General features: G+C 39.7%; 1 protein-coding gene across 2 annotated transcripts in view; it reads right to left on the bottom strand.

Moving 5' to 3' along the window:
- The window catches only part of ALPK1 (alpha kinase 1), an 873,475-nt gene that overhangs the window by 10,926 nt on the left and 834,711 nt on the right, over positions 1-27,838 (bottom strand). For both annotated transcript variants that reach the window (XM_044061550.1, XM_044061549.1), the window contains exon 14: positions 8,672-8,855. In XM_044061550.1, coding sequence (XP_043917485.1) covers positions 8,672-8,855 — 184 coding nt within the window. The remainder of the gene's footprint in view (positions 1-8,671; positions 8,856-27,838) is intronic.

Here is a 27,838-nt window from a genome sequence, read left to right as displayed (position 1 = left end):
GGATCTCCCAGGCTGTTAGCTGCAGAGTTTGAAGGTTTGGATGCAGTGTTTCGAAATTGTGCTGAGTCAAACGTAGAGGCCACTGAGGGAGGGCCCACCTCCTGGTGTGACATATGCTCCGTAGTAGTGGGTACCAGTGTTGTCTTGGCCAATCCGGAGCTATTATGATTCCCTTGGGCTTCTCTGCTTTGATCTTTAGTAATACTGAGGTCATCAGTGGCAGAGGTGGGAATGCATAGATTGCTAGGGAGTTCCAGTTGAATGAAAGAGCATCTATTTTCCAAGCCTTTGGATGGTATGTCCTTGTGCAAAATTTTGGTAGTAGATGATTGAGGTGAGAGGCAAAAAGGTCCACTTCTGGCTTGCCCCATGTCGAAGTGAGTTGTCTGAAGGCCTTCGGATGCAACCTCCACTCGTGTGGATCTGTGAAATTCCTGCTTAGGCTGTCCGCCAACACATTGCCTTTTCCTGGAACAAACTGTGATTGCAACTGGATGTTTAGACTCAGTGATTTCTCCCAAAGCTGCATTGTCAGTCTGCAAAGGGGATAAGAGTGAGTGCCCCCCTGCTTGTTTATGTACCACATCACAGTGGTGTTGTCTGTCCGTAACATTAAGTGACCTTGCTGGAGTTGGTTTTGAAAAGCCTCGATAGCATGCATTACTGCCAGCATTTCCTTTTGATTTATATGCAGATGTGTTTCCTTTGGAGACCATTGTCCTTGTATACATCTGCCTTCCATGTGCGCCCCCCATCCGAGGTCTGAGGCGCCTGTAGTCATGGTCTGTGTTATCTGTGGCTTTTTGAATGACAAACCTGTGTTTTCCTGGCTCACCAAGCCCACCATAGGAATTCCTTTTGTAAGCATGGGATGAGTGGTATGATTGTCTCCAAGTTGTTGCTGTGCTGAGACGGGTACCATTGAAGCTTTCTCATGTGTAGTTTTGCTAATGGAACCAGTAGGATGCAGGATGCCATGTAACCCAGAGCCTGTAGGACTCTCCTTGCAGTCATCTGGGTGAGCTTTGCTAAACCTTTGAAGTATTGAGTTAACTTCTCTTGCTTGTCTTCTGTCAGGTAAGCCATTTGAGAGGCTGTGTCTAGTTTGGCTCCTAAGAAGATTATTTGCTGGGATGGCTGCAGTCTTGACTTTTGGAAGTTGACTGTGTATCCCAGAGCTTGAAGTAATCGTATGACATATTCCAGATTTTTTGTCAACATCAATTTGTCGTCCGCTTGTATGAGGCAGTCGTCCAGGTACGGGTAAATTTGTATACCCTGGAGCCTGCAATGAGCAATTACTGAAGCCAGGCATTTTGTAAACACTCTGGGCGCAGTAGATAAGCCAAATGGCAATGCTGAGAATTGATAATGCTCTGGCCCTGCAAGAAATCTGAGGTATCTTCTGCAACTGTGTCTGATAGGGACATGCAGGTATGCCTCCTTGAAGTCCAGAGTAATCAGCCACGACTCCTTGCCCAGCATGGGAAGAAGTTGCTGTAGAGTCAGCATTTTGAACTTTGGTACTATGAGAAAGGTGTTTAATGCGGACAAGTCCAGTATTGGTCTCCATTGAGTTTCTTTTCTTGGAACAAGGAACAGTCTTGAGTAAAATCCCTGTTCTTGTTCTTGTTGTGGAACTCTTTCTATTGCTTTCATTTGAGTTAGCAGAGAGATTTGCTTGATAGCCTCTGCCCTTTGATGTTGTGGTAGATTTGGCATGCCTTGTTTTCTTGGTAAGGTATGAAAATGAAACCTGTACCCTCGGTCTATAATGTCCAAAATCCATTTGTCCTTTGTCAGTCTGTGCCAGCTTTCTGCAAACAGACATAATTTCCGCCCAAGGGAGCTTCCAGTTGTTCCCTGGTAGGCGGTAGTAGAGGAAAGTCATTGAGATTGTGGTTGTTGGGCAGGAGAAACCCCTCGTCACCTCTTTGGTTTCCTGGCTGCCATTGACGCCCCTGTAAGGGCCTCTGTATTGGCCTCTTCCTCGGCCACGCCTGTTCTTACCCCTTTGAAACTTTTCTGGATTAGGAAAGCACCAGTTTTTTGAAGGCCAATTCCTACTGAATCTGGGGGGTTGAACCTGGAGGAAATCCTTTACAGTTTGAACTGACTTTGCTTTTTCTTCGATGGTCTTTAGTACATCCTTAGCATTTGCACCAAAAAGCTTGTTCTTTTCCAAAGGTGCATCCAGAAGCTTTGCTTTTACATGATCTGGTAGAGGTTGATCTTTTAACCAAGCATGTCTTCGCATCACTGCCCCTGTCATAGCTGCCCTACATGAAGCTTCCAGTGCATCATATCCACACTGCAGGAAGTGATTGCTTACTTGCTGAGTGTTATGTACAGCTTCCTGCAAAGTCTTCCTGTCTAAAGGATCAGGAGAAGCTAGTGTTTTTTGTAAATCTTCTAAAAGATAATCCTGATATTGGAACATATGAAAAAGGCAATTTAAAGCTCTCATAGATAGGGTAGTGGAAGTGTAAACCTTTTTACCCCATCTCTCTAATGACCTTGCTTCCCTGTTGGAGGGTAAAGGATTTTTTGAGGTGGAAGCTGAAACTCCTTTAGGCCCCTGTGAGATGGTTTCCAAATCAACAGCGTGGGCCCTGAATAAATGGGAATGAGTTTCAGGGACCCTGTAATACCTGTCTGGCTTGGCTGGTGCAGGAGGGAGAGTATCAGGGGTAGCACTAGAATCAGAATACAAATCATCCAGAACATCAAGTACAGGAGAAATAGCTAAGGGCCTGTGCTGAGGCTTCTTAAGGAAAGTCCTAAGGCGTTTCCTGGAATCAGAATATTCCTGGCCCTGCCACTTGAAATGTTCCCTCATGGTGTGCAGAACTTCCCCAAAGGAAATATCCTCAGGTGGGGAGGCCAAAGGTATGGAATCTTCTGCCTCTGAGTCCTCATAGGTCTGGAAGAGCTCTTCCTGGCTATCAGAGTGGACAGAGCCCTCAGAGTCTTCAATTGAAGGAGTAGGGTCAGAGGGTTCAACCCGGGGCCTTTTATCAGGAGGAGGCTGGGATGCTCTCTCTGGATGGGTCTGCGAACCTCTAATCATGGAAATTAAATCAGCAGCCATGGACATAATTTGTGTCTCTGGAGTCGGCTGAGGTAAGGATCTAGAAGTAATATGCTTTGTTTTGCTGGCTGCCTTAGCCCTAGTGTAGGCCTTAATAGACATGGCCATAGGAGGCCTGGCAGCTCCACGTGCGGGAGTGACCTTGTCTACAGCAATGGTCTCGGGCATTTCCTCGGTTTCGGTATCCGGAGGAAAATCTATAACTGGCGTCGGAGTAATGTCTGGAATCGGAGTCGTTGGTAATGCGGTGTCTTCGGTTCGGAGCGGTGGAGAGACCGTCTCAGAGGGAACCGGAGCACTCGCGCTAGGTTTTGGCGTGGAGTCGGTAGTAGACGCGGGCCGAGGATGTCGGTCCCGGTCTTTTCGCTTTTTGGGAGTTTGCGATGTCGGAAGATCCGACGGCATGGTATAAGCAAAATTATCGCCGAAAAAGTCTTCAGCGAACTCCGCCCGGCGCCTGAGAGTGCGCTTGTTGAAGCGAGCACAGGCTCCACAGGCCGAGACGTCGTGGTCTGGGCCCAGGCAAGGGAGGCAGTAAGAGTGGAAATCCTTATGAGGTATTTGTTTACCACAAAAAAGACAATTGTTAACTTTTTCAGTAATTTCTGACATCGGCTGAGGCAAGAAAAGGTCCCCAATGGGGTACTTAGCTTTTTTGATGACTTCGGAATCATAGAATACAGGAGCTGACCGACTGGCACTTGCGAACTGCTTCTGCTTCGGGCACCGCACGGCAAGAAAGACTGAAGAAAATGGCATCGGCTGATGCTTATATACTCCAGCCGCTCTGACGTGGGAGAGAAATGCGACATCAGCCGATGTCGGGCCCAGACTTTGGAATCCGGCCGACCGAGGGCTGCCTGAGGCAGGACAACCCACATGTTATGACTGCAGTTGCATTCTTGAAGGACATCTGAAGTAATGTACTTTTAACACAGTATCTGAAGGATCAGATGCATCCTTGTTGACATGACTTAGGCCCTAGTAGCTCAGCATCCGACTTTCCCTGGTGACAAATTTCTTCACTCCACCCAAAATGTTTTACTTGAGCCCCTTCATTTTCAGGTATCTTGCAGTCTACAATACATGCATTAAACTCTTCTCCTCTCTGAAGCAGGGGGATGATGATGTTTAGGAATGTTAATGAGCACGCACTCAAGCCTTTAAATCTACTGTTACAATAAGTATTTATGCTAAGTAAATTAACAGGGCACAACTACACATGATGACACATTTTTTTATGTAAATGCCTGCAGCTCTTGCAGCACCAGCTACGGAGTTGTGTGATACTGGTTGAAGCTTTTAATAGAAAAGATGACTGCCAGCTGAGATTGCAACTTGAATTTTAGGCCCTCGTTAGGCACCTCTTCTAGTGACTGGCTCATCTGGTCAGCCAGTTCTCACCAGAATCTGTGCACATGTGATATACAGTTTATTACCATCAAGGTAAAAGAGGATACATAAATACACTTCCTGGACCATTTGATCACTTTACAGTCATTATGTGGTGGTTAGATGGTAGAACTCTGCAGGGAGGAATCCTTTTGTACGGATGTTACCATCACAATGCAATCAGGCATGTGATCTCCATACAGCATTGCTGGTCATTGGGAGGTCAAAATATCTTGTCTGGCTTCCTCACCAGGCACACACTGCACCACCACCACCATACTATCTTTGTGACAGGGGAAGGAAAATCACTGCAGAGACCAGGAAGGCCTTCTGCAGGATGGACTGAAGACAGGACAGTGATTCTGTGGGCCATTCTTCCTTTAACCTCATCAACTCCAATATTTCATCAAATGAGGGATCATCTTGGGGGGAACAAGGGAACTGAGCAGTCAACTTTGTCCATGTCTGGCACAGTAGATTCTTAAGGGATTCCAAGTGCCTCCTCTTGATGCATTCTTCCTCGTCTCCAGAGGGACCCATCTGAGGAGAAGAATGATAAAGACTTTCTAGACCCAAAAGAGGATATAAATGTTTCCTCTGTTGGCATTCCACTCTTTGAACCCTCAGTAAAAATGCACCTGGAAAAAATATACATATATCTGTAGAGAGACAGAGATGTCAAAACTTTGTCTGCTGCTGGAGTGTGGTTTCAACCTGCCCAGTGTTTGTTTTCTAGGACACAAGTGCCATCTAGTCTCTCTGATAAGGAAGGGGGTATGTAGCTACAATTTCTAGCAGACATGAATTCATGGTTGAGGTCAAGATTTCTGCAGTAGATGACAGCGGCAAGTGCATCGACTGCATAAATGCTGGGTTTGTGTTATGTGCAAACTCTAACTCTAATGTTGACAAAACCCAGGACCCTAGCATCAAAACCAGAAGCCAATGTAGTTAAAGTAAAGGCCAACAACATCAAGCCTGATCCAGACCCTATGGTCTTACTCAAATCACCAAAGCTGAAGTCTAATTCAACTCAAAATCTAATCCCTACAGGCCAGACTACAAGGAAATAAAGGCTATCTCCAGAAACCTAATCATCAAGACTGAACTTGTTAGGTCCACTTTCCATGCTAAGATATTGACCCTGAGCCCCAAAGCCAACAATGCCCATGAGATTTAGAGCAATGATGACCTTACCAATGGTGCTGATGGCCCTGTCAACATTCACAGTGTCGACCCCCATGGTCAGGAACCTTATGAGGGTCACTTGGCCCACTGATGTTGCCTCTGGTGGCTGTGATGGAAAACTCATCCTCAACTGGACTGGAGGTTGCAAACGGCTCAATGAGGATGAGTAGGAGGAAGCTGCTGTAAGGGTTTGAAAAAGCAAGGAGCCTTGACCCAACCTAAAAAGAGAGTAAGGGAAGCCTTATGTTAAAACGAAATGGGCAAGCACAGATATATTGTGTACAGTCACCTCTGCCACCACTTTCTTGATATTCAGAACCAGAGCACTATGTAAAGAGCAGATCAACCTAGGGAAGGGAGTACTAGGAAAGGGCAAACTGTTGTACAGCTCAACATAGAGCATAGATGAAGTAGTCTCATTTCTAATAATACCTGGCTGGTGCATGATCAGACATAACAGTATTTGGGATTCTAGATACCCCGATGGAAGGGCAAATCCCTCTACCCCAGGATGACTGAACACTTATTGCACCTCTGAAGGAGAGTGCAAGGGATGCCTCCCATGGTCTTTTTTCTTTCTTCCTTTTTGTTTCTCTGTCCAAGTTTTTTTTTTTTGTTTCTGAATTCTCTTAAGCAGGGTCAAATGCTTGTCTTTATCATGACTGGGATATCCTACAGGCCCAGACAAGGTTGATTTTGAGGTAATGCTTAAGGTTGATATTTGACCAGAAATTACTTTAGCACCATACTTACACTGCAAAAAAAAAAAAAAAAACAAACAAACAAAAAAAAAAAATCGGTTATACCTTTCTTTAGTGCTGGTAAATTACACACAAATCCTGCAGTGATTTTCAAAATATTAAAGCTCTAAGCAGACAACACACAAAATGTATTTGTCTTTAGAAGCAATTTTGTTTCCACATTTACATTTCTTAACACTATTCTATATGACTCCAGCAGTAAATTTTGGAAAGGAAAATCTACACTAACCAGAAACTTATTGCAAGTTCCAGACTCAGTACTGTGAAAATTTAAGCACAGTCCTTGTCAAACAATAAAGAGTAAAACTCATTGTTACACATTAAAAGAATGTTTTTGCAGGGCAGCAAGCCCCACTCCCTTGTAGTCCCCACACCTTTACTCTCTCTCTCTCTCTCTATATATATATATATATATATATATATATATATATATATTTATATATATCGATATGGATCTACTTCACTTCGCCAAAAACTCATTTCACTGAATTTCATTTCACTGAGACCAAATCGCCGAAAGCTCAAATCACTGAAAACGTATTTCACCGAATCCCATTTCACCAAAAATAGTAGTGGCAGTGTACATGCCCTTTTCCCCAATGTAGTGCAATCCTGGAGTTAGTTTATATAATTGGGGGTGTGGGAGGGGCGTAGCCCCCTACTAGCTTGGTTTTATACTGTCCAGTTTCTGTTGAGGGTAAATAAGTAGTTTTTAACCAAACTAGGTGGGAGATTATGCCCCCACACCCCCTAACTATATATACTAACTCCAGGATCGTACTACAGTGCAGCGAACGGCATATACACTGCCACTACTATTTTCTCTGAAATGGGATTCGGTGAAATTAGTTTTCAGTGATATGAGCTTTCGGCGATTTGGTCTCGATGAAATGAAATTCAGTGAAATGAGTTTTCAGCGAAGTGAAGTAGATATATATATATATATATATATATATACACACATATATATATATATATATATATATATATATATATATATATACACATATATACACACACATACATATATATATATATATATATATATATATACACACACACACACACACACACACATACATATATATATATATATATATATATATATACACACACACACACACACACACACACACACACACACACACACACACACACACACACACACACACACACACACACACATACACACACACACACACACACACACACACACACACACACACACACACACACACACACACACACACACACACACACACACCAACCCTGAGATCCCTGTGCCTTGGGGAAGACAGAATACTCCAAGACAGGAATTTGGACTTAGTATATCATTGTCTGTAATCGAACTTAAATTCTAGGTCTCTGAGCATGCAATAGGAGGTTAATAACCACAGATTCTTGAACAGTAAATTGCCTGAAAAAGTGATGAGCTGCTATACATCAGTCACCAAGTGCCCTGCCATGTCACAGACACCAAATGCCAAGAATGCAGCACAACCCATGGAATCTCTATAAGTCTCCAACTACATTAAAAGCAGGTTAAAATCTAGTAAATTATAAAATGCAGTCATCTACACCAATGATGTAAAATTGCTGTAAAGTAGACCAAACAAAGCAAAATAAAACAAATATTTCCTTTTGGCACTGAGTGTGCATCAAAACAGGAGGCAAGAGCGGAGGAAAACTCTGGAATAAAAAAAAATGGAACAGGATGATCTGTAATGTAGAATAAATATGTTTAGTGGACTCATGATAATGATCAGTCTTTGCAAAGCACAAACTAGCTAGAATATTACCAGTTCTTGGAAAAAAAATCTCAATAATGCTGTCCAGAGCTGTGTCTTCAATATGATATATAGGACTATCAAAGGAGATCTGGAGAGAAACAAGACCAAAGTGCTATCCAAAACCATGTGGATACAGTATTGCTTTTTCTGGTATAGGACAGAATTCCCTTAGGTCTTGTTAATGACAGGTTAAGGCTGTAGTTCCTGTAGTACAAGGTTTGAGCCTCTCCACCCTCATGTGACTATTGAGTGAGCATGGGTAATTAGTTCTTAGAAACAACTGGGAATTTGGGCTAGGCTCCTCTGTGGTCACCTGGACTGAAAGCTTAGTAACTATATATGAATATAAAAGCATTATTTGTAAGCAGATGTCACAGTAAAGTGCAAAAGAATGCAGCACATTCCCAAGCCAATAAAACATTCTCAGCAAAACTGAGAACTATATTTACCTTGTAAATCAACCACAATTTCCTTACAGTTGGAAAACTGGTAAGTAAAATGCCCAAAGGCCAGTCCATACTCGGTTGCACCATATTTCTTTACAGTTTTAGTGTTGTTGGTGAGCTTAACAAATTCTCCAAGCATATAAGGTTCTGCACTGATACAGCCTTTTATTTCTCTGCCTTCCAAAATCTGTAAAAGAAACACATTACTTACAAAGAGGTAATGTACAGGACAATAGGTCAGTATGGCAGACAGAAAGAAAGCTACAACATGGAAATGTTCACGTGGTTTAATCAATGTGTCTGTGGCGTGGTCTGTGAATCAATACAAACTCCAGTTTTTAGAACTGATGCAATGGAGACTAATGCTTTTTAAATGAGCCGACACATGCATGCCTCTGTAGTTAAACAATGGATCTCAAATTCTGTCAAGAGAATAATCAAATCTTCTGTACACTAGGATGCTAGTTCACCAATTGTGGAACAGATGGCTACAGTACTTAGCAACTGAGAAGATGGGAATGCTGAATCCCAGGTAACAATTTACCTCCAAAGTGAAGCAATCTTGAACGTGTCAGGAGATTGTCCTATTGGTCAACCAAATCTGCCTGCATATGTAGCTTCTCAGAATGCATTGCTGATTATGTTCCCAAATACCTGTGTGGTTCCCTAAAACTCGTTCCATTATCCCTCCAGTTTAAAACCTTCCATCTTACTGCTTCACACTGTTAATTGCTGCTAACAAAATAATTTGTTCTGGTACTTTTTCTACTTGCTATCATCTCACTCACAAACAGCAGACTTTCTGCCCTAAATTGTTCCACCACTTCTACTTTGCAAACGTTCTATATCATGTAAATGAAAAATGCCCTTTAAAACAGGCACTGCTTTTGACCTTTAAATATTATCAGTAACATTACCTTGGTGCCTTCTCTCCTCTGAGAAATAAGTTGTGTGTTTTTCTTCATATGACATATCTCCTTCCAGTGACATTTTCTATTAACATACGCTGTAATTCCAGCAGTAGACTGGATCATTTTTTTAACTATGTGCATGAAGGCTACACAAGACAACAGCTTTCTGCCGTCAGTGCGTAAGAGGGATGTGCAGTTTGTTTAGCCATTTAGTCACAGCAAAATGTAGTTGCTTCTCTTCTGTTCAGTAAGTCAAGGAAAAAATTGCTTTGGTAATTTAAGTGTAATAATGAATATGTTTCCGACAGTCACCTCATTAGGTCTTTTTACCTATAAAGTCCTACATGATCAGAGTTCAACGTACAGAAAATATTTTCTCTGTTTGTGTGCCCTTTCATGTTCATTTTACTTTAAAGCTTGAGAGCTGACAGTGATTATGATTGTTAATCTGCAAACACAACATGTTGTTCATTTGCAATTCCTAACATGCAGAATTACCTACCTCTGCAGGCATGGAACAAGCAAAACATGAGAATACTTAAAAGCAACATTAAAAATATTTTGGTTTTCGTCAGGGAAGTGACATTACATAGCTATTAGATTTGAAATATATATATAATGGCATAACATAATTTGGATTCTCACACTATGGGTGAGCAAGTTGAATTTTTCTGTGTTTATTAGTTTGTATTCATATTTGTTTGCTTTTATTAAACTATGTCTTAAATGATGAAGATGTGTCATTATTTTTTGCATTTTAACAGGAACCTCTACAAATACAAATGTGTTCCTTCCTTTTTTTATGGATGCGATCCTCATATCGCTGAGTTACCTATCACATAGTCTGCACTCTTCTAGACATAACATGCCTGTTATAATTAGTTTCTAAGCTATCACTTCTCAAGAGACTAGGAGAACTACATCACTAAAGCCCAATTCTCATCTGTGCAACTTGGTACATCCTACTTTTAATTCCCATTTCCTAACAACCCACTCTCCAAAGTCCATATTTTGAAAGAATAAGTTGTAGAGCCCTGCCAACAATTTAGCAACACTATGCACTCTCTGCACAAGGTAAACTGCAGTCTTTATTCCATCAGTAGGTCTCTGACAAATTAAAACTGACCTTCTGCAGGACCTCAAAAGTGACACTGGTTGAGGAGAAAGATGATTACCTAACACTGCTCTTTACATCCCAGAATCAGTTTGTCAGTCAGTCTTCATTCTCTTAGACCACAACTTACTGGCTACACACAAGAAGCAGAAAGCTATTAAAAAGCAAAGATATGCACATGGGCTAGAGAGAACCTTAAAGTGACTGCATATGCATAACAAAAATAGGATAGAAAGATGGATATTGTACTGCCTGGAGACGAGCAGCAGAGTTTCATGTGAGGGAGGGCAGTGAGAGTGGGTCACAGGACATAGCTAAAACAAGAGGCATTCAAAACTGTTTTCAGAACTTTAGTTTCAAGGGAGAGTGATTTGGTCCTAGAACACACTGTCAGAGGGAAATTTGGACTCTGGGTCAAACAGAAAGGTTTAGGAGTGTCTAAGACAAATCAAAGGGGATGATAAGCAAAAAGGTAAATGCACAGTGCCTATCTGCTTTTGCTGATTGACTTGATAAACTTTAGGTCTTAATTCACTGACATGTCTGTACGGCTTATCCTGGAGCAGATACTCATAGAAGGGTATTCACATGAAATCCTTCAACTGTGAAGAACATGTCACGTTTTTATAAAAGTGTCTGACACAAAGAACAGGAAACTGCTGATGCTAATTTGCTTCAGATTCCCGGAGTTTGACACTAAACTCTTGCAGCTTTGGCAACAAAATTCACAAAACTGATACCACTAAGAAGCCCTTCTGCTGAGACAGCTGCTTTTCACTTTATCATCTACTCATGCCAAAAATGTCTTTTTCTTCCTAATAAAAACAGAATGGAAGTATTTACTGAATATCTCTGCTTGATGTTCCCTGCCCACCTTTGTTTCATCTAATACCACATCTTTCTTGCAGCATGTTTTCTTATATAATTACACAAATCCTTTCTGCTTCATTTATGCTGTAATGTAGCTTTATGCTTTCCCTCATGTATAACTACATAAATCTTTTCTGCCTTTTTTTTAATACTGCAATCTAGCCTTCGCTTCATCGAGTCCTTGATCACAGTACTTATTGCAACTTCCTCCATGGATTTCCTGAAGCATCCATCTAGCCCTGGCCAGATCTTTGACATCAAATTTACACATCTACTTTCTCCTTTACCTCCTCTTTCTTACAGCTTATTTTTCTTTGCATGCTATCAGCCTTCCTGTTTCCAGATCATCCCATTTACCCCTCATGAGAAACAGACAGTCGAGAGGCCATTATCCAGACAGTCACTCAGATTTTTTTCTATTTTTCATCACAATGGATAAGATGGGGCTATTATGCAACTAACCTACCATTAAGTCATCAGGGGTAAGAAGGCTGCAAGGACATGGCACAGGTATGGCACAACAAGAGGCAGGTAGCGAGTTAAGGTACGCTACTGTTACAGACGTCAAACTTCTGATTTAAAACACAGCTCATACAGTAAACTTTTAAACAGAAATCAGTCAAAGTAAATATGTGCCATTGCAGGATTCATTCATCTGGGTAACTGGCACTTGCTTTGCTTTCATTTCTTGTTTATTTACACAATTATGAGCAGACTGTTTTGGACATTCACTTATATGAGGGCTGCATGCTCTGCTCTAGCTGGTTCTGTATGGTGCTGCACCAACTGTTTGAGGGGAACAACATAAACTGTTATGTCCATCTAGTTGGGGGAGCATTGGAGATTTGGGATACTGTTTTCTTTTTTGGAACATAAACTATATCTGTGGCTGACTGCTTGGCACAGTACTTTTGTTTCACCTAATATTTGGCAAGTCAAGTCTTACACACTTGTTAGAATTTTATAATTAAATATGTATGGCTAATGATAACAGGTTTACAGCTGGTGTTATTTTTTTACACTTTGCAAAGACCTTTGATATGTTACCACATCAAGATATATATAACATTACTTATGGATACATATGGGGGTTCCTCAGGGATTTCTCTGGGGTTCAGTTCAACTTAGTATTTTTGATTGTTCCTACCAATAACAAATGCTAGATAAGCAAGCAAGTTGATGGCAGTAAATTAGGATTTATTATTACTAATAACAATTATGTGTTGTTGATACTTACATGGAATAGGTCTGATCTTGGGTTAGTAACAGCTAATATTTTAGTTTAGACAAAGGTTCTAAAACTTATCAGATTTACAGATAATGCGTTTCAAAGGGTACATCATTATAAGGATCTATGTATCACAGTAACTAGCAATTTCTCCGTTGAGCTGCATGCAAGCTACATTACTAGAACTGCGATGAAACAAATGGGAATTATGACCAAAAATTTAACAATTATGAATGTTGAAATTTTAACTGCATTGTTTAAAAGTTACATACAAACCATTTTTAGAATACAATAATATCTTCTGCATCTACACCAAAAGGCAATTAAAACAGTTGGAATCTGTTCAGAGAAAGTTCACAGTAAAGATCCTCTATCCTGATATTAAAGTATACAATGATAGATGCAAATTCCTTAAGTTGCATACAATAAGCTACACATACAGAAGAGGAAAATTTATATTTGCCTTTAAACTATTTCATGTATCTTTACAAATCTAAGTATGTTAAATCAATTCAGCTCTTAGAAACAGGGAATACAGATTTACTATACCAAGACAGAGTACTACTTTATCAGTGTCTTTCTTACCCATAAGAGCTGATTTACTTTGGAATGAACTACCTATTTCAGTGAGGCAGTCACAAGACATTACCAAAAATTAAGTTTAATTTAAACAACTGGGTAGGTGATTTGGAATTTGATACTACTACTGAGTCAGTGTTCCTCAATGGTCATTTGACCTGAACATGTTAATACAACTTATGAACTTGTAAACCTATATTGGGTTGGAGCTATTCTGAAAGGCAGACCATCTTGCTGCAAAATCTTCTTTGGATTTAGCGTCTTTCTAGGAAGCCTTATATACAGATGATCTTCAACAAAAAATGTTGCAAGGCTCCAATCTGCCTCAAAGTATATGGACATAACTTATCTTCTGATAATGTGTAAAACGTAAAACACAGCCTATCTCATACCTAATAATTAGATCATGGAATTTGACCCTGATGTTTGGGTTGTGTGAATTAAATCTGCAAAACACAGAGTAACAATCTGACTTAGGCAATTGGACATAGACCGTAACAAAAATAAAACATACTTAGTATAATGTTAACACGTGTATTGTACATGTGAAAAATTCAGCCATTTTACTTTTACTTCACAACAAAAAGTTAGGGTCAGGATTGTTGTTTTTCTCAGAGGCATAACTAGGGCGTGGTGAAGAGGGCAGCCACACCAGGCACAGGGTATTGGGGGAAAGTAATCAGTAGGTTCTAATGGTGCAGAAGTGCATTATTAGGATTCAGAAATGAATGCTGATACTGCATTTGTGGTCATGAATTAAGCTCTGAAGCCCTTAGCATGTTGTAATTTAACAATAACAAGTGGTTTGCACAGTTTCAGAGTAGAGGTTCTTTTTTTTTCCTTCGGTTTTCAACGTTGCGTTAAGGGGCCATTAGTATGGGGAACTGCATAGCACACTAGATAATGTAGTAACAGTTATGCTTTTTCTTCACAAAATGCATCAGTTTCTTACCCTCTACACCCTTTATCTTCTAGCTGTAGGTGGTAGATTTGATGTTTAGCTGGAAAACAGTTAATATTTCTGTTCTGAATTGTGTTTCTTACATTAAACTTTTATGCATTTGCAGCAGGAATATTATGCCTTTATGCACGTGCTGCGGAATTGAAATATATTGACAGAGAGACACAGAAAGCTTTTATGTTGTCCTGTGTACTTGCAAGCATATTCAGAAGTAACAGAAACTATCTGGCATTTGTTGGAATGTCAGAATATATTGTCGCTATAGAACATTTGCTGTAACTTTCTTTTCTATTAAAGACAGCAGCCACAAGCAGTTATGGCTATTATATTTTAGTGAAATTATTACTAACAGCAAAGTTAATATTGAAGCATTGTTTTACTATTTTGATCTCAGTTTTTTGAACTTCTGTTTTTGAGTGGGGATACAGCAAGATTCTGCTGTATGTGAGAGGAACTATGCTATTATATATGTAAAGTATATGACAATTAGCTGTCCAGATTTTTTTTTTTTTTTTTGCTGGGTACACCTGTTTTTCAAGAGTCTGCCCAGATTTTTAGTTTCTTCAGGTTGAGAGATATGTAGGCTGTCTTATACCCAGAACTGCTTAACAGCATAAAGCCCCTTATATCCTCAGCTCCCACAACCCAGAATTTGCATAACCTCCAAAAAAACAATACCACAAAATAAGACACTATTTAAAATTTACAATCTTCTCCTATTTATTTCAAAGCCATCTTCTCAAAGCATGTTTTAAAGGATTTACAGAATACTGACACAAATAAATCAGCTAAATGCACAACCCTAAACCAAATACCATCCTAATGTCTGCAAAGCATATTTACAAACCACTGCAACATGTTATCAATCTAAAACATACCACAGGCACAGTTCCTTTCTCCTGAAAACATGCAACCATAGTTCCATCTCCCCTTCCAATATTCCTGAAAACTTGGGACCACAGTTCCAGTCCCCAAAGATAAAAACTCCATCTCCGCATCAAACTACAGACCAATTACCATACTCTGCCCTCAAGCAAAAATTATGGAGAATCTGCTGAACAACCATTTAAGGAATGCATCTCTCAATATGACTTATCAAACAGACAACATGGATTTTGTAACAAATATAACACACAAACAGTGTTTTTTTCTCTTTTTTTATCTTTCAGGTGATGGAAAAAGGAACGTTAATGGATGCCCTGTTTATTGACCTGAAAAGAGCTTATGAGTCAGTCAACCATGTTATTCTACTCAAATCAAAGATGTGTAGCTAGGATGAGGCAAAAGGGGCAGCCGACCCAGTGTAAGGTGTTAGGAGGCATGATCGTCAAGGTGCATTTGTTTTTTTCTTTTTTTTTTTTTAATTTTTCAGGGGATGGACAGTATAGGGTAAGTCCTGGCATGGAGAACAAACCTCTTTTTTTGTTTTGCTTTTCAGCCTAGTGTTGAGGGGTAACAGAAAGGGGAGTGGTACTTGCTAACAAATGAGACAGCTATGGCTCTGTCAAACCAGTACCTAATTTTAGTATAGGAGTCAGTGTCCTACAGTGCCTCTCTGTATAACTAAGCGATAGGACATTTGCTGTTAACCACAAATGGAACCTTCATGGCAAGACTCAGTCCTGGGACCTGTACTCTTGTCCATTTGTATTAATAATTTTACATTTGATTTACTTACTCTGAACTGTCCCCTTTTTACAGATGACATCATCATGCTACAATCTTACAAATCACTTTACAGGTTATAAGAAAAACTACATCAATTCAATATGGGAATGGTTCACCGAAATGTAACTTGTTATAAGCTGCAAAAAAACTACTATGCTGTTTGGCACTCATAAAAATTTAAACTGAATCCTTTATTAAGCAATACTGATCCCCACGGTCTACCTCTATGACAAAAGTTACAGAACAAAGGTACCTAGATATAACTCTTGAAAAACGACTTACTTTTTCCACAAATGCCTTGGCAAATGATGACTCAAAATGAATAGTGCCTATCCTTATTTGTACTTGGCACACAACACCCATAAACTTCAAGTGACAGTAAGCAGGACCTGCAGACACATTTCCTTATGTGTCCCTAGCGACTCACTAGAAAAATCCAACTATCAATAATAGCCAAGCAACTCTGCTGCTTAAGTGCTGAACATACAAAAATACTAAACTGCTCCTACTGCACACCATTCACATATAAACTGCAGCTTAGACAAACCAGGTATTCCCTTTCCTCATATACAGATAACACAATATTGTTGTCAAGGTTACTTCTTCTCTAGAGCTACAGGAGAAAAGGCCTACTGAAAACTTGCGCCCAGAGTCCACAACTGTTTACCTTAAGATATTAGGAAACTCCACAACTTAAATACCTTTAAAAATGAATCAACTGAATTTCTTACCAATGGATGCAAGTGTCACTGTTTGGGTACTAGCAAAAAACGTGCCAATAAGCAGCAGGCTTATGTTTGCGCAGTTTACTGCATTTTAATTTTATTTGCTTGTGTACTCCTAAAATTGTACAAAAGTTTGATTTACACTGACAACATGTAAGTATTTTACAGTGCATCTTTTAACATGCCAAATGTTTCTGTTAAATATGCATACTGTTCTCTTACGACCTCTCAGCATATGTTCATGCTGTAAGTACTGTTTTCCTAATGCATATTTTTACTGATATTTTCTCTCATTGAATTGTACAGTATTGAACAAATGTGATTCCCTATTGGAAATGTTATAACTTCTTAAATGGTCCAAGTTGTGGCTGAAAAGGGTTTGTAGATCAGCCCAAGTATCTGTTAAATTAAGTAAACAAAGAAACAACCAAATAAATGTCCATGCACAAAGATGCAATGGCTTGGAATGTCTTTTGCTTTCAATGTGTGAGCTCCCATGCAAGAACACTGATGCCTGATGTGTCAACACAGTTTGAGAGGGTCACTCACATATCCCTGGCCCATGTGCTGCATGCTCTCCAAATCTTTTCCATTAGGTGACAGCACTGTAGTGGACCAAACCACTTTCTATCCTCCGGGAAGGGCAAGGCAGCATACTCATACTCACCCTCCCTGATCTGCTAGGTAACTCTGAGTCATCTGGTTAACACACAAGATTTTTTGCCTCTACTTTAAGGAACCATTCAGCCTTATAGTTTCTCTTTTAACTAGATTATGTGGTCCCTTTTGTTTCTTTTTTTGGCATTGGTACAAATGTCAGCACTTTGAGTTAGACCCTGCCTGTTACTGAATCAGTGTATAATCTAGGTCTAAACATATTTAAGCAAGACTCCCTAGAAGTCCAACATATGAAATATTTTACTAAATAAAGACAAATGTGTTTAATTATGCTAATTTCGGTGCTCATGATCCATTTATCCTGTTTTTGTTGAAGTTTCTACATTTTTACAGGATACAGATTGAGTGTTCAGTTCATGATGGGCTTGTGGGCATTTTTACTGAGGACTCTCAGACTTGAGAGTGTTTCTTACTACTTCCATTCTAAGTGATTGGGGCTATGATCTGACCCAGCACTGCAGTCTCATTACCTGTACTCTCACAGTACATTACGGGAAGGTAGCAGACATTTTCAGAGATGGTCTGTTGTGCATTTTTATATTTGTCTAGAAGGAGCTAGCTCTATACACTACTATATCATCTGCATACAGAAAAATGAGGAAATGTGACAGATGAGCTGGGAGTTTGTTAATGGAAAGGGAGAACAGTACCGGAGAGGGGACTGACCCTTGTGGGACTAAAGGGGAAGATGTAGAGTCTGGCTGAACTTTAAGCCTGCTGTTTGGGCAGGATTTGAACTGTGGTAGATACCTGCTCTCAACAGAGGGAAGGAGAAGACAGCATGGTCGACTAGATCAAGAGCTTTAGTGACATCAGTGAAAACGGATCTAGTGAGAAATCCTTTATTCATGACTTAAGAAGCAGACAAGGTTAAGAACCTGTTAAGAACCCATGCTGACAGGGTGACAGGATTACATATGCCTGAATACACTCAGCATGATGGGTATAAATGAACTCTTCCAGTATTTTGCCAACTATACACATACACAGAGAAACTAGCAGGTTTCATTTGCCTCTTACAATCCACACTAACAAGAAAAGACAGGAAAATGGCATACAAAATATTTTTTTAAAAATTCTAGAAAGACATGAAGGACAGAAGAGAAAAGCATAAGGCTGTTAATAGACTGTATTCCAGAAAAATATTTATGACATCTGATACAGACTCATACTTAATATTGCACATTTTCTACCGTGCAGAGCCCCAAGTCATAAATATGACAAGAAATAAATGCAATGAAATGATCTGGTCATATTTTGAAACATTTGTGGACCATAACCAGATTGTGTGCTGTTCAGTTTGTGTAGAGGAAGGAGCAATTGTTGAAATGAGTTAGTTTACTATTACCTTGTTTTATTACACAGGATGACCAATGCTGTCAATGATAAATCTATTCCCTCATTACTACCTACAGTTACCTTTATTGTTTATTTCCATTTGACAACAGTAGCTACTTGCAGTATCTTGATGTTATTTGTAACTGGGTTATTTAAACGAGTGGCTTATTAGCTACAGGCAGGTAAAAAAATGAATGGGCAGGATATGGGGAAAAACAGCAATAACTGTTTACATAGAATGCAGTGGCTACATTAATCAATGCCTGTCACCCACTTTTCACATTTTTATAAATGAATGTTAATGTTAATGAGTAGCTTCGTTTAAATGTCTGAAAGCCCTCGTTTCAGTCTATTAGTGCAAGAAATCTGAACAAAGCTTATAATAGTGAAGGACAAAGGTCCAAAAATAGGGACAGGTTTTGAATATTGCTCTTATAAGCATAAAGCTGTTAGAATAACAGGATTTGTGTTAGCATGCATTTTGTGAAGGATGTGAAGACCGGAACTCAAATGTATGTCATTATTTAGTACTTCGGTCCTTAGTGATTTGCCAGAAAACCACAAATTTTATGAGGAACAAACCAAGCATATGAGGCAAAAATCTGGACAGTTAAGAGGTATGTCTTAAAGGGAGACAGAAAAAAATACACTGTCGGTGTCAATGCAGACTGTACTATACTGGAACTTTAGTAATAATCTATTAGTCACTGTGATCACATACAGTACTTCCACATTTATATTAATATTGCCAAACCGGGTGACTCAGAGACTGCTACATATGATTACATGAAACCTTAGAAGACTAGTCCTTCTATGTGGCATATCTCATTACTAAGGGTTTTGCATCCAGGAAGAAAGAGGTCATTGTCTCCCTCTACTCTTCCCTCATTAGGCCAGTCATCGAGTACAATACCCCATTTGGCATGTACCTCACTAGATACTTGCAACAACTGGAGAGACCACAAATGTACCTCGCAAAGAGGATCCTAGGCTTTAAATACTTGTCCTATATGGACAGACTCAAAAAACTCCAACTATTCTCTGTCTCATATTGCCTCCTTAGAGGCGATCTCTGTTTGACTTACAAAGCCATGTCTGACCCAGCCCTGTTAGAAATGCTACATCAGAAGAAATCCCAATCCCTGCACACCAAGCGCTCCAGAGATCTCAACCTCATTACCACAATCAACAGAACATGCTGGAGGGACAGGTTCATAACCCAGAGACTGCCCATTCTATGGAATAGACTTCCCATACATGTCAGACAGAGCACCTCACTGGCCCTCTTCAAGAACAATCTTGATTAGTGGATGGGAATTAGAAAATTCACCCCGGAGATCACTCCAGTATCTCTACTTGACAGAGGCACTAGGAACTAAGGTCGGGTGGCACGACACTAGGGTAATCCTATGGGCTGGGCTTGTAAAGGCCCCAGGGCCATTAGCCTAGTACACACCTATGAACCTATGAACAATGGAGGAAACTGTTACTTATGATGTATTTTATACAGCTTGAGAGATACTAAGTACTCTTTATACTTTAATTACACTAAGTACTGTTTATACTTTAATCACACTAAGTACTGTTTATACTTTAATCACACTAACTACTGTTTATACTTTACACAGCTATGAATAGCTGAACATTTTGTTCATGCTTTTGGAAACAACTACAAAAACAGGCACTCAAAAAGGAGCTGCTTGAAGATGTCTGATACCTCATAGTATACCTGACAAAAGTGTTACCTACACTATATACTATATTTCTAGCTTGCACAGGTACTAAGACATGAAAAACAATGTGTGAAAATTTACAAAAAAAAATACATTTTGGAATTTCTGCATTATAATACTCATGGAAAGACGTTAAACATGTGCTTCCTATTTCATACAAATATTGGACAGTAATACAACTAGGTGATGGGCAATTAGGTTGAGCATGTGCAGAGGGGGAGTTTCAATACATTGAGGGAAATACACACAGGTGGCAGCCTGCCCAATTGCTGTCTGAAATGTCACTGAACTCTGTCAATCAGTAATATATAATATAATATAATATAATATAATATAATATAATATAATATAATATAATATAATATAATGTCAAGTGATGCTGAACTATTTGCATGCCTATGACAGTGCAGCGCTGGTAGAGGTTGCAAGGAGACATGCATAGCGTGAAAATACAAAGCATGCAGTGTGCAATCTTCTACACCTTCTGCTTATTATACCACAAAATCAGATGACATTTATATTCCCCCTTATAGTCTGTAAAGTGCCAAACTATAACAGACATACATATAGCTCAGAATCTGGACATTGGTTAGGATAGTGACTCTCCTGTTCAGCTTTATGTACCATCAATTGTCAGAAGTAGATGAGCCTGTAGGTGATGGCTGTTTAGGTAAACATCTACTTGTACTCCAGGTTGAAGACGTACTTAACGCAGATGAGAATGCTGAGCTATGGCTTTCACACTGCTAAAGACAGATTTAATATATGGTGTGGGACACGGGACTGGCTTCCATACAATACAGTACACTAGTACTGGTGGTAAGTGGGGGATATGGAATGAAAATCCCTAAAGAGGAAGGAATAGGCCAGAAGGTGATTGATAAGATATACTGGCTGAGTGTTCAGAAGGAGAGGATTAGTGCTACCTATCCTAAATAAGAAGTAAAGGATGGAACAGTTGAGATGAAGGGGTTGTGTGCATACCTCTCAACTTCTTGGTGCAAGAAATATTAAAAAAAAAAAATAACTGGGGAACAAGGACCCAAAAATAGAGACAGATTTTAAATACTGGTTTTATAAACACACAAAGTTGCTAGAGTAAAACAATTTGTATTAGCATGCATTTTCTGAAGATTGTGAAGTCTGAAAACTAAAATGCATGCCATTATTTAGTGACTTCATTCCCCACTTATTTGTCAGAAAACCTCAATTTTATGAGCAACAGAAAAAAATATGAGATAAAAATCTGGACAGTTGAGAGGTATGGTTCTGTGCTCACTTGCCAAAACAAATTGAACCCTGCAGCAAGGGTGGCTTTTGGAAGGAGGTTTGGAAGATCTTAAACATTTGAAGTTGACTGGCACTTGCATGATTTACATTTAAGATTACTATATCAGTAGTACAGAACACCAAGGCAGATTAAGAAGGACACTTTGTAGGAATATGGAGAGAAAGATATAGGTAACATACATGCGGTAGTTTTGTTGTAAAGTTAGGTTGCAATGGTTAGATATACAGATATTAGAGAAGGAAGCATACATGAAAGGAGCTGAGGATTTGTGGATGTTTTGCCTGTTTGAGGTGGACGTGTATAGACACAACTGGAGGAGGCAATAGAGGACAGATATGCAGTATATTGCTAGATGGGTTAAACTGGTAAGGAGATTGGCGAGGAAAGTGGATAGAGAAAAGAGGAGGAAATGTAATTGGAGGAAATCATTGACACATAGGTAGAGATTGCAAAATAGTAACAAGTTTGTAGGGGAAGATGGGATTAAGGCTGGGATGACTGCAGTTTGGAGTTCAAGGCTAAACTGTGATTCAGCCAGATCCCAGGACTGATAGTGGATAACAATGGGCCTAGTGGCCTTAGTTTGTAGTGTGTCTATTTTTCAGTAAGCTGAGAAGATGTCCCGGGGGGGGGGGGGGTTTGGAGATGGAAATACTGGGTTTTAGAATGGTAGGCTATCTTATGGAAAGATATGACATTTCAAGCTTTACACTTTGGTTAAGCCCCACTGAAGTTTGTTTCTGTTACTTTTCCTCTTATTAAAGTACACTTTTGTGTAATACAGAACAGTCACAATGAGGTTTCATTTAGGTTTGGAGGTGTCTGTTTCTCTTTTAATATTTGAAATGCAATATACATAGTATACTTTTTATCTCACTGGGCTCTGTATGGTCTGGGTTATTTTCAGGTAATTATGTACTGTTCATAATGGTACAGTTTTACAAAGACTGGCTTAGCCATTCTGCTGTGGCTGATTCGCTGATGTTTTTTTTCAAAAACTTATTAAATATGGATTATTACAAAAAAAAACAGATTTCGAACATCATATGTCAGACCCAGACCTTCAGTACTTACCGTAACAGTAGACGTCAGCTACAAAGTGAGGTAAAAATATCTACCTGGTTACTCTGTGTAGATTATGTTTTTATTTATCTACTTTCTTGATGGGTTGTCAACATTTTACTACACTCTTGATGCAACATAAAAAATGTTTACACCCTTCACATGTCACCAGTGCTACTAATATTCCCCAAACCTATCATATTTATGTGAATCGCTAAAAAATAGAGCGTCTTCTGCGTGGAGACCTGCGTGAATGGGCATACCTTCGTTGAAGGTTGTGCGTCAGGCCTGGCAAACCGGTACGTAAAAATCAACTGCCAATCATTAGGGGACCGGAGCTCTGCTGTGGCGACCCCTAACCGGGAAAAGCCGAAAGACACAAACAAACAAACTAAAAATTAAAGTAAACATTTACACACTACACATACCACACAGTTGACATGTCCTTAAAACACCACAGCCTGCCTAAAATTCTACAATTAATGTAACAAAGTAAAATAATAACCATATGTTTTTCCCTATTAACTACACCACAATGTAAAGAAATAACTTTTAAGATTGCCTACTCAAAATCCACACAAACAACAATGCCAGGTTTAATCAAGCCTTAGAAATGAAACTTTTCCTTATTAGAATGAAAAATATAACTAAAATAATAAGGTAAAAAAACTGGTTGCATTCATTATTCACTATAATGGAAACCCAAGTATTTTTCACATACTGCCCAAAAATGCACAGAAACAAAATTGCTGAACAAATCAAATACCTAGAAATAACCACTGTACTAAAACAATGAAGTCTTTGAATTCTGATATATAGGTTTCAGTGGGTTTAAATAGTTTAAGGGAAAAGGTTATTAGTTTATTGTCTGATTTAACTGGAAAGGGAGTTACCAGTGGAGTTGTTCATGATGATGCTACATTTGTAAGTAACAGGTCAAGAATATTTGCCCTCTAGTTGGATCAGAAAAAAATCTGGTTCCCTTGAGTTTTTATTTATTTTATCAAAAACTTCTATGCCTATACATGATTGGAGGTGTATGCGCTGAAGTCATTTGATAGGTAGTTAAACTTTCCCAGAATGATGGAATTGTTATTTATGGGGGACTCATTCATGATTTTTAAAAACCTAACATGAACTTCCAGGGTCATGGACGGTATCCTGTGACTGGCATTAAACATATAATTAACTTTGTTTAGTGTGGTTTGGAGCTCAAGAAGTTCCATTTGTGTGCATCTGGGAATCTGTCGAGCAGTGATATGGTCTCTGACAAATATGGACGATTAGCCACACTTGCCATTGGGTCTGAAGGCATGGTAGGTCTTAAATCCAGTTATGAAGGGATTGCTTTCTGGACATTTAAACCATGTTTCAGTGATTACACATATATGGATGCCTTCAAAATGCAGGAGTGCCTAAAGGTTGGGCAGCTTGTTATTTAGACTTCTAGCATTGATAAAACCCACCTTAATTTGATCCAGTTTTGATATTGATATGTTTGCTTCACCGGAATGTTCATGAACTGATGGACTGAACTTTGACTAAAAAAAGCACTATGGGTATAGCAACAGCTTTTGCCAGTATGCAGAATCCTTTGAATGGGAGATACAGACAATCCCTTGTAAGCAGGACTATCAAGCATCTCATTCTGTGTCAACACACACACTGGATATCTCTACAATGACACTAATTATTAAACCAATCATTGAAGTCAGTTGACTTTTCTTTGTACCCTGGCATTGTTTGTGTAAGAGGGAGGATTTCATTCAGTATCAGTCTTGCCTGCATTTATAACATGTTTAAAGTCACAGACATTTCATTGATATAGTCTGATCCTAGAGTTTTCATTATCCTAACAACAACAGTCTGTCAACTACAACCACAGCCATATTATCTACATTATGTAAACAGTACATCTGATGGGGAAGGTTATGTCAGGAAGGGCATTCAGTGTAAAACTTTTGTCAAATGATACATGCGGACAACAACTCAGATTTCCATACTGGATCGGTTGAAGACCGGGTTAACATTGTATGAGGAAGTCGGGAGTGGCAGAGAAGTATGTAAGAGTGGTACAGGATATGTATGAGGGTAGTGTGACAGTGGTGAGGTCTGTGGTAGGAGTGACAGATGCATTCAAGGTGGAGCTGGGATTACATCAAGGGTCAGCTCTGAGCCCTTTCTTATTTGCAATGGTGATAGACAGGATGACAGACAAGATTAGACAAGAGTCTCCGTGGACTATGATGTTTGCTGGTGACATTGTGATCTGTAGTGAGAGTAGGGATCAGGTTGAGGAGATCCTGGAGAGGTGGAGCTATGCTCTACAGAGGAGAGGAATGAAGGTCAGCAGTACTAAGAGAGAATATATCTGTGTGAATGAGAGGGAGGATAGAGGAATGGTGAGGTTGCAGCGAGTAGAGTTGGCGAAGGTGGATGAGTTGAAATACTTGGAATCAACAGTTCAGAGTAATGGTGAGTGTGGAAGAGAGGTGAAGAAGAGAGTACAGGCAGGGTGGAGTGGGTGGAGAACAGTGTCAGGAGTGATTCAGACGGGTACCAGTAAGAGTGAAAGGGAAGGTCTGCAAAAGGGCAGTGAGACCAGGTATGTCACATGGTTTAGAGACAGTGGCATTGACAAAAAGACAGGAGTCAGAGCTGGAGGTGGCAGAGTTAAGAGAGTCAGCTCAGGTTGGATGGTTAAGAGACAAAGCCAGAGAGGTGAGATTGAGTTGGCTTGGACAGTTGCTGAGGAGGGATGCTGGGTATATTGGGAAAAGGATGCTAAGGATGGAGCTGCTGGGTATATTGGGAAAAGGATGATAAGGATGGAGCTGCCAGGTAAGAGGAAAAGAAGAAGGTCTAAGATAAGGTTTATGGATGTGGTGAGACAGGACATGCAAGTGGTTGGTGTGACACAGCAAGATGCAGAGGACAGGAAGAAATGGAAACAGATGATCCGCTGTAGCGACCCCTAACGGGAAAAGCCAAAAGAAGAAGAAGAAATCTGATCATCTACATCTTCTGTCTCATTCATATTCCACCTCAATCCACAAATGTTAAATCTCTGGTTAGTCTTACTTCACAGTACGACATATGAAATATATCAAAAATACATAATGCAACATAGGAATGGCAGCCCTTTTACAAACCAAAAATATCACACATGTATTATTAGAACACTGTATGTAAGCAAGCCCTTATAAAACACTAAAGACATCTCAAACACTATAGAAATCTCAAAAACCTTTAACTACTATTTATCAATCTGTTATATTACTTGGTGGCACTCACTCAAACTCCAAACGTCCAACTCTCTCAGTACCTCTTATAAATTAATTTCAATAATTTTCTTAAACACTGGCAGCATAAATTATAGCTGGGCTCAATTAGAGGGTTGGATCCCCTGAACACAATCCCAAAATACTGGCACTTAACAGAATCCTGGCTGAAACACTCATGTTGGTTCTCCCCGTACTTTTCTAAAACATACCTCTGCTTCTCTGATTACAGTCAGCGTGTTAGGGTTTTAACAACAGTAACATGGATTCTCAACTCTTCATTTTACACATCTGTTAACTGGGTAAACCCATTGGACAGAAATGTCCAATTTTTGGGACACCCTGGGAGCACCATCTAGTTAAGTGACTTGCTCAGAGTCACATAGCAGGCAAATGGAGGTGGAAGGACTAAAACCCTGTACCTTTGGTTAAAGGAAGCAGGTCATTAATAGTTTGTAGTCTTAATCCTCTGTGCTAACTGCCAGACTGATTCCTACTTCTAATACCTCTAATGAATTCATACAGGTATTTGAGGAGGTTACACAAAACTGTTATGATTTACATTTCCCCACCAGCCTCTTTATCAGTCTTTAACTCTATCCTACTGCAACTTCCGACTATAACCAAAGAAAGTAAAATATCTGTGGTCATTTAAACCTTAACTGAAAATCCTAGTTAAGATAACCTTTAACATCATTAATAAACAATTTCAACCTTTCCCAGTTGATATATGGAAACACAAGACTAGACCTGGTTATCAACAAAACATCACTCCTTGTCAAAATTATCTTCATTATTCCAAGTAAACTGAGTGCACAATAGCTTTTGCTAATGACAAAAACAGATCAAGCCCTGATTAAGGCCCAGGTGACTTGGGATCAATTAGCAGGGAGGAGGGGCATGCCCATTGTTGGGGGGGGGGGTGCACTGTTGTATACACCAATACACTTTATTCTTGTTGGAGGCTGGGAACACATGAGAGATATCCTACTGCAAGAAGCAGGACTCAGACTGAGGTAGATGAGAAGATGTGTCCAAGATGCCACAGAGTCCACTGCACGTCAATCCCTGGGGAGTGGGCAGGAGTGCACAAGGGGTATAGAATTAGATAAAATACTCCCTGATAGTGGTGTGATGTTGCCACAGCCTCCACAATCTCCTCACTAGCCCCAGGCATGGCCTGGGATTAGCTGGGGAGGTTAAGGTGGGTATGCTAGACTTGATTAATGAGGAGAAGACCTGGAAGCAGCTGATGGTCAGCTTTGGGGAGCAAAAAAGTGAGTGCATTACAGGTCTTACCTAATGACCTCAGTGATCACTGCCCTATCCTATCCTATCCTATCCCATTGGTCGTTCACGGCCACACAGTCCCCCCAACACTTCTTATTTGCTACATTTTTCAGATCAATAATAACTTTCTAGAGAATGAGTTGCAGCTCACAGATTGGTCAAATGTCGCTGAATGTCTACCTCAGCACTAGCCACATCTTACAATGTACTCACTACAATACGAAATAGATTAATAAACATGATTCAGAAAATGGCTAAAGCAAACCATGTGCACTACATGACAACTCACTCAAGGATTCTGACTAGGACTAGGAATGTAGCACAGAAAGAACAGAAAAAATGTTCATAATGCTGTTAGACTGCAGTATTATCAAGACTTAAAGATATCTTTCAGAATAAAAACAATTGCAGCAAAGGTTTCTTACTACAGTAACATCCAAA

Source organism: Protopterus annectens, chromosome 2.part0, assembly GCF_019279795.1.
Source record: "Protopterus annectens isolate FY-2018-M chromosome 2.part0, PAN1.0, whole genome shotgun sequence".
In the NCBI taxonomy this organism is placed as follows: domain Eukaryota; kingdom Metazoa; phylum Chordata; order Ceratodontiformes; family Protopteridae; genus Protopterus; species Protopterus annectens.
Note: the sequence above shows the minus strand (reverse complement) of the source record. Positions and strands in the feature narration are given on the sequence as shown.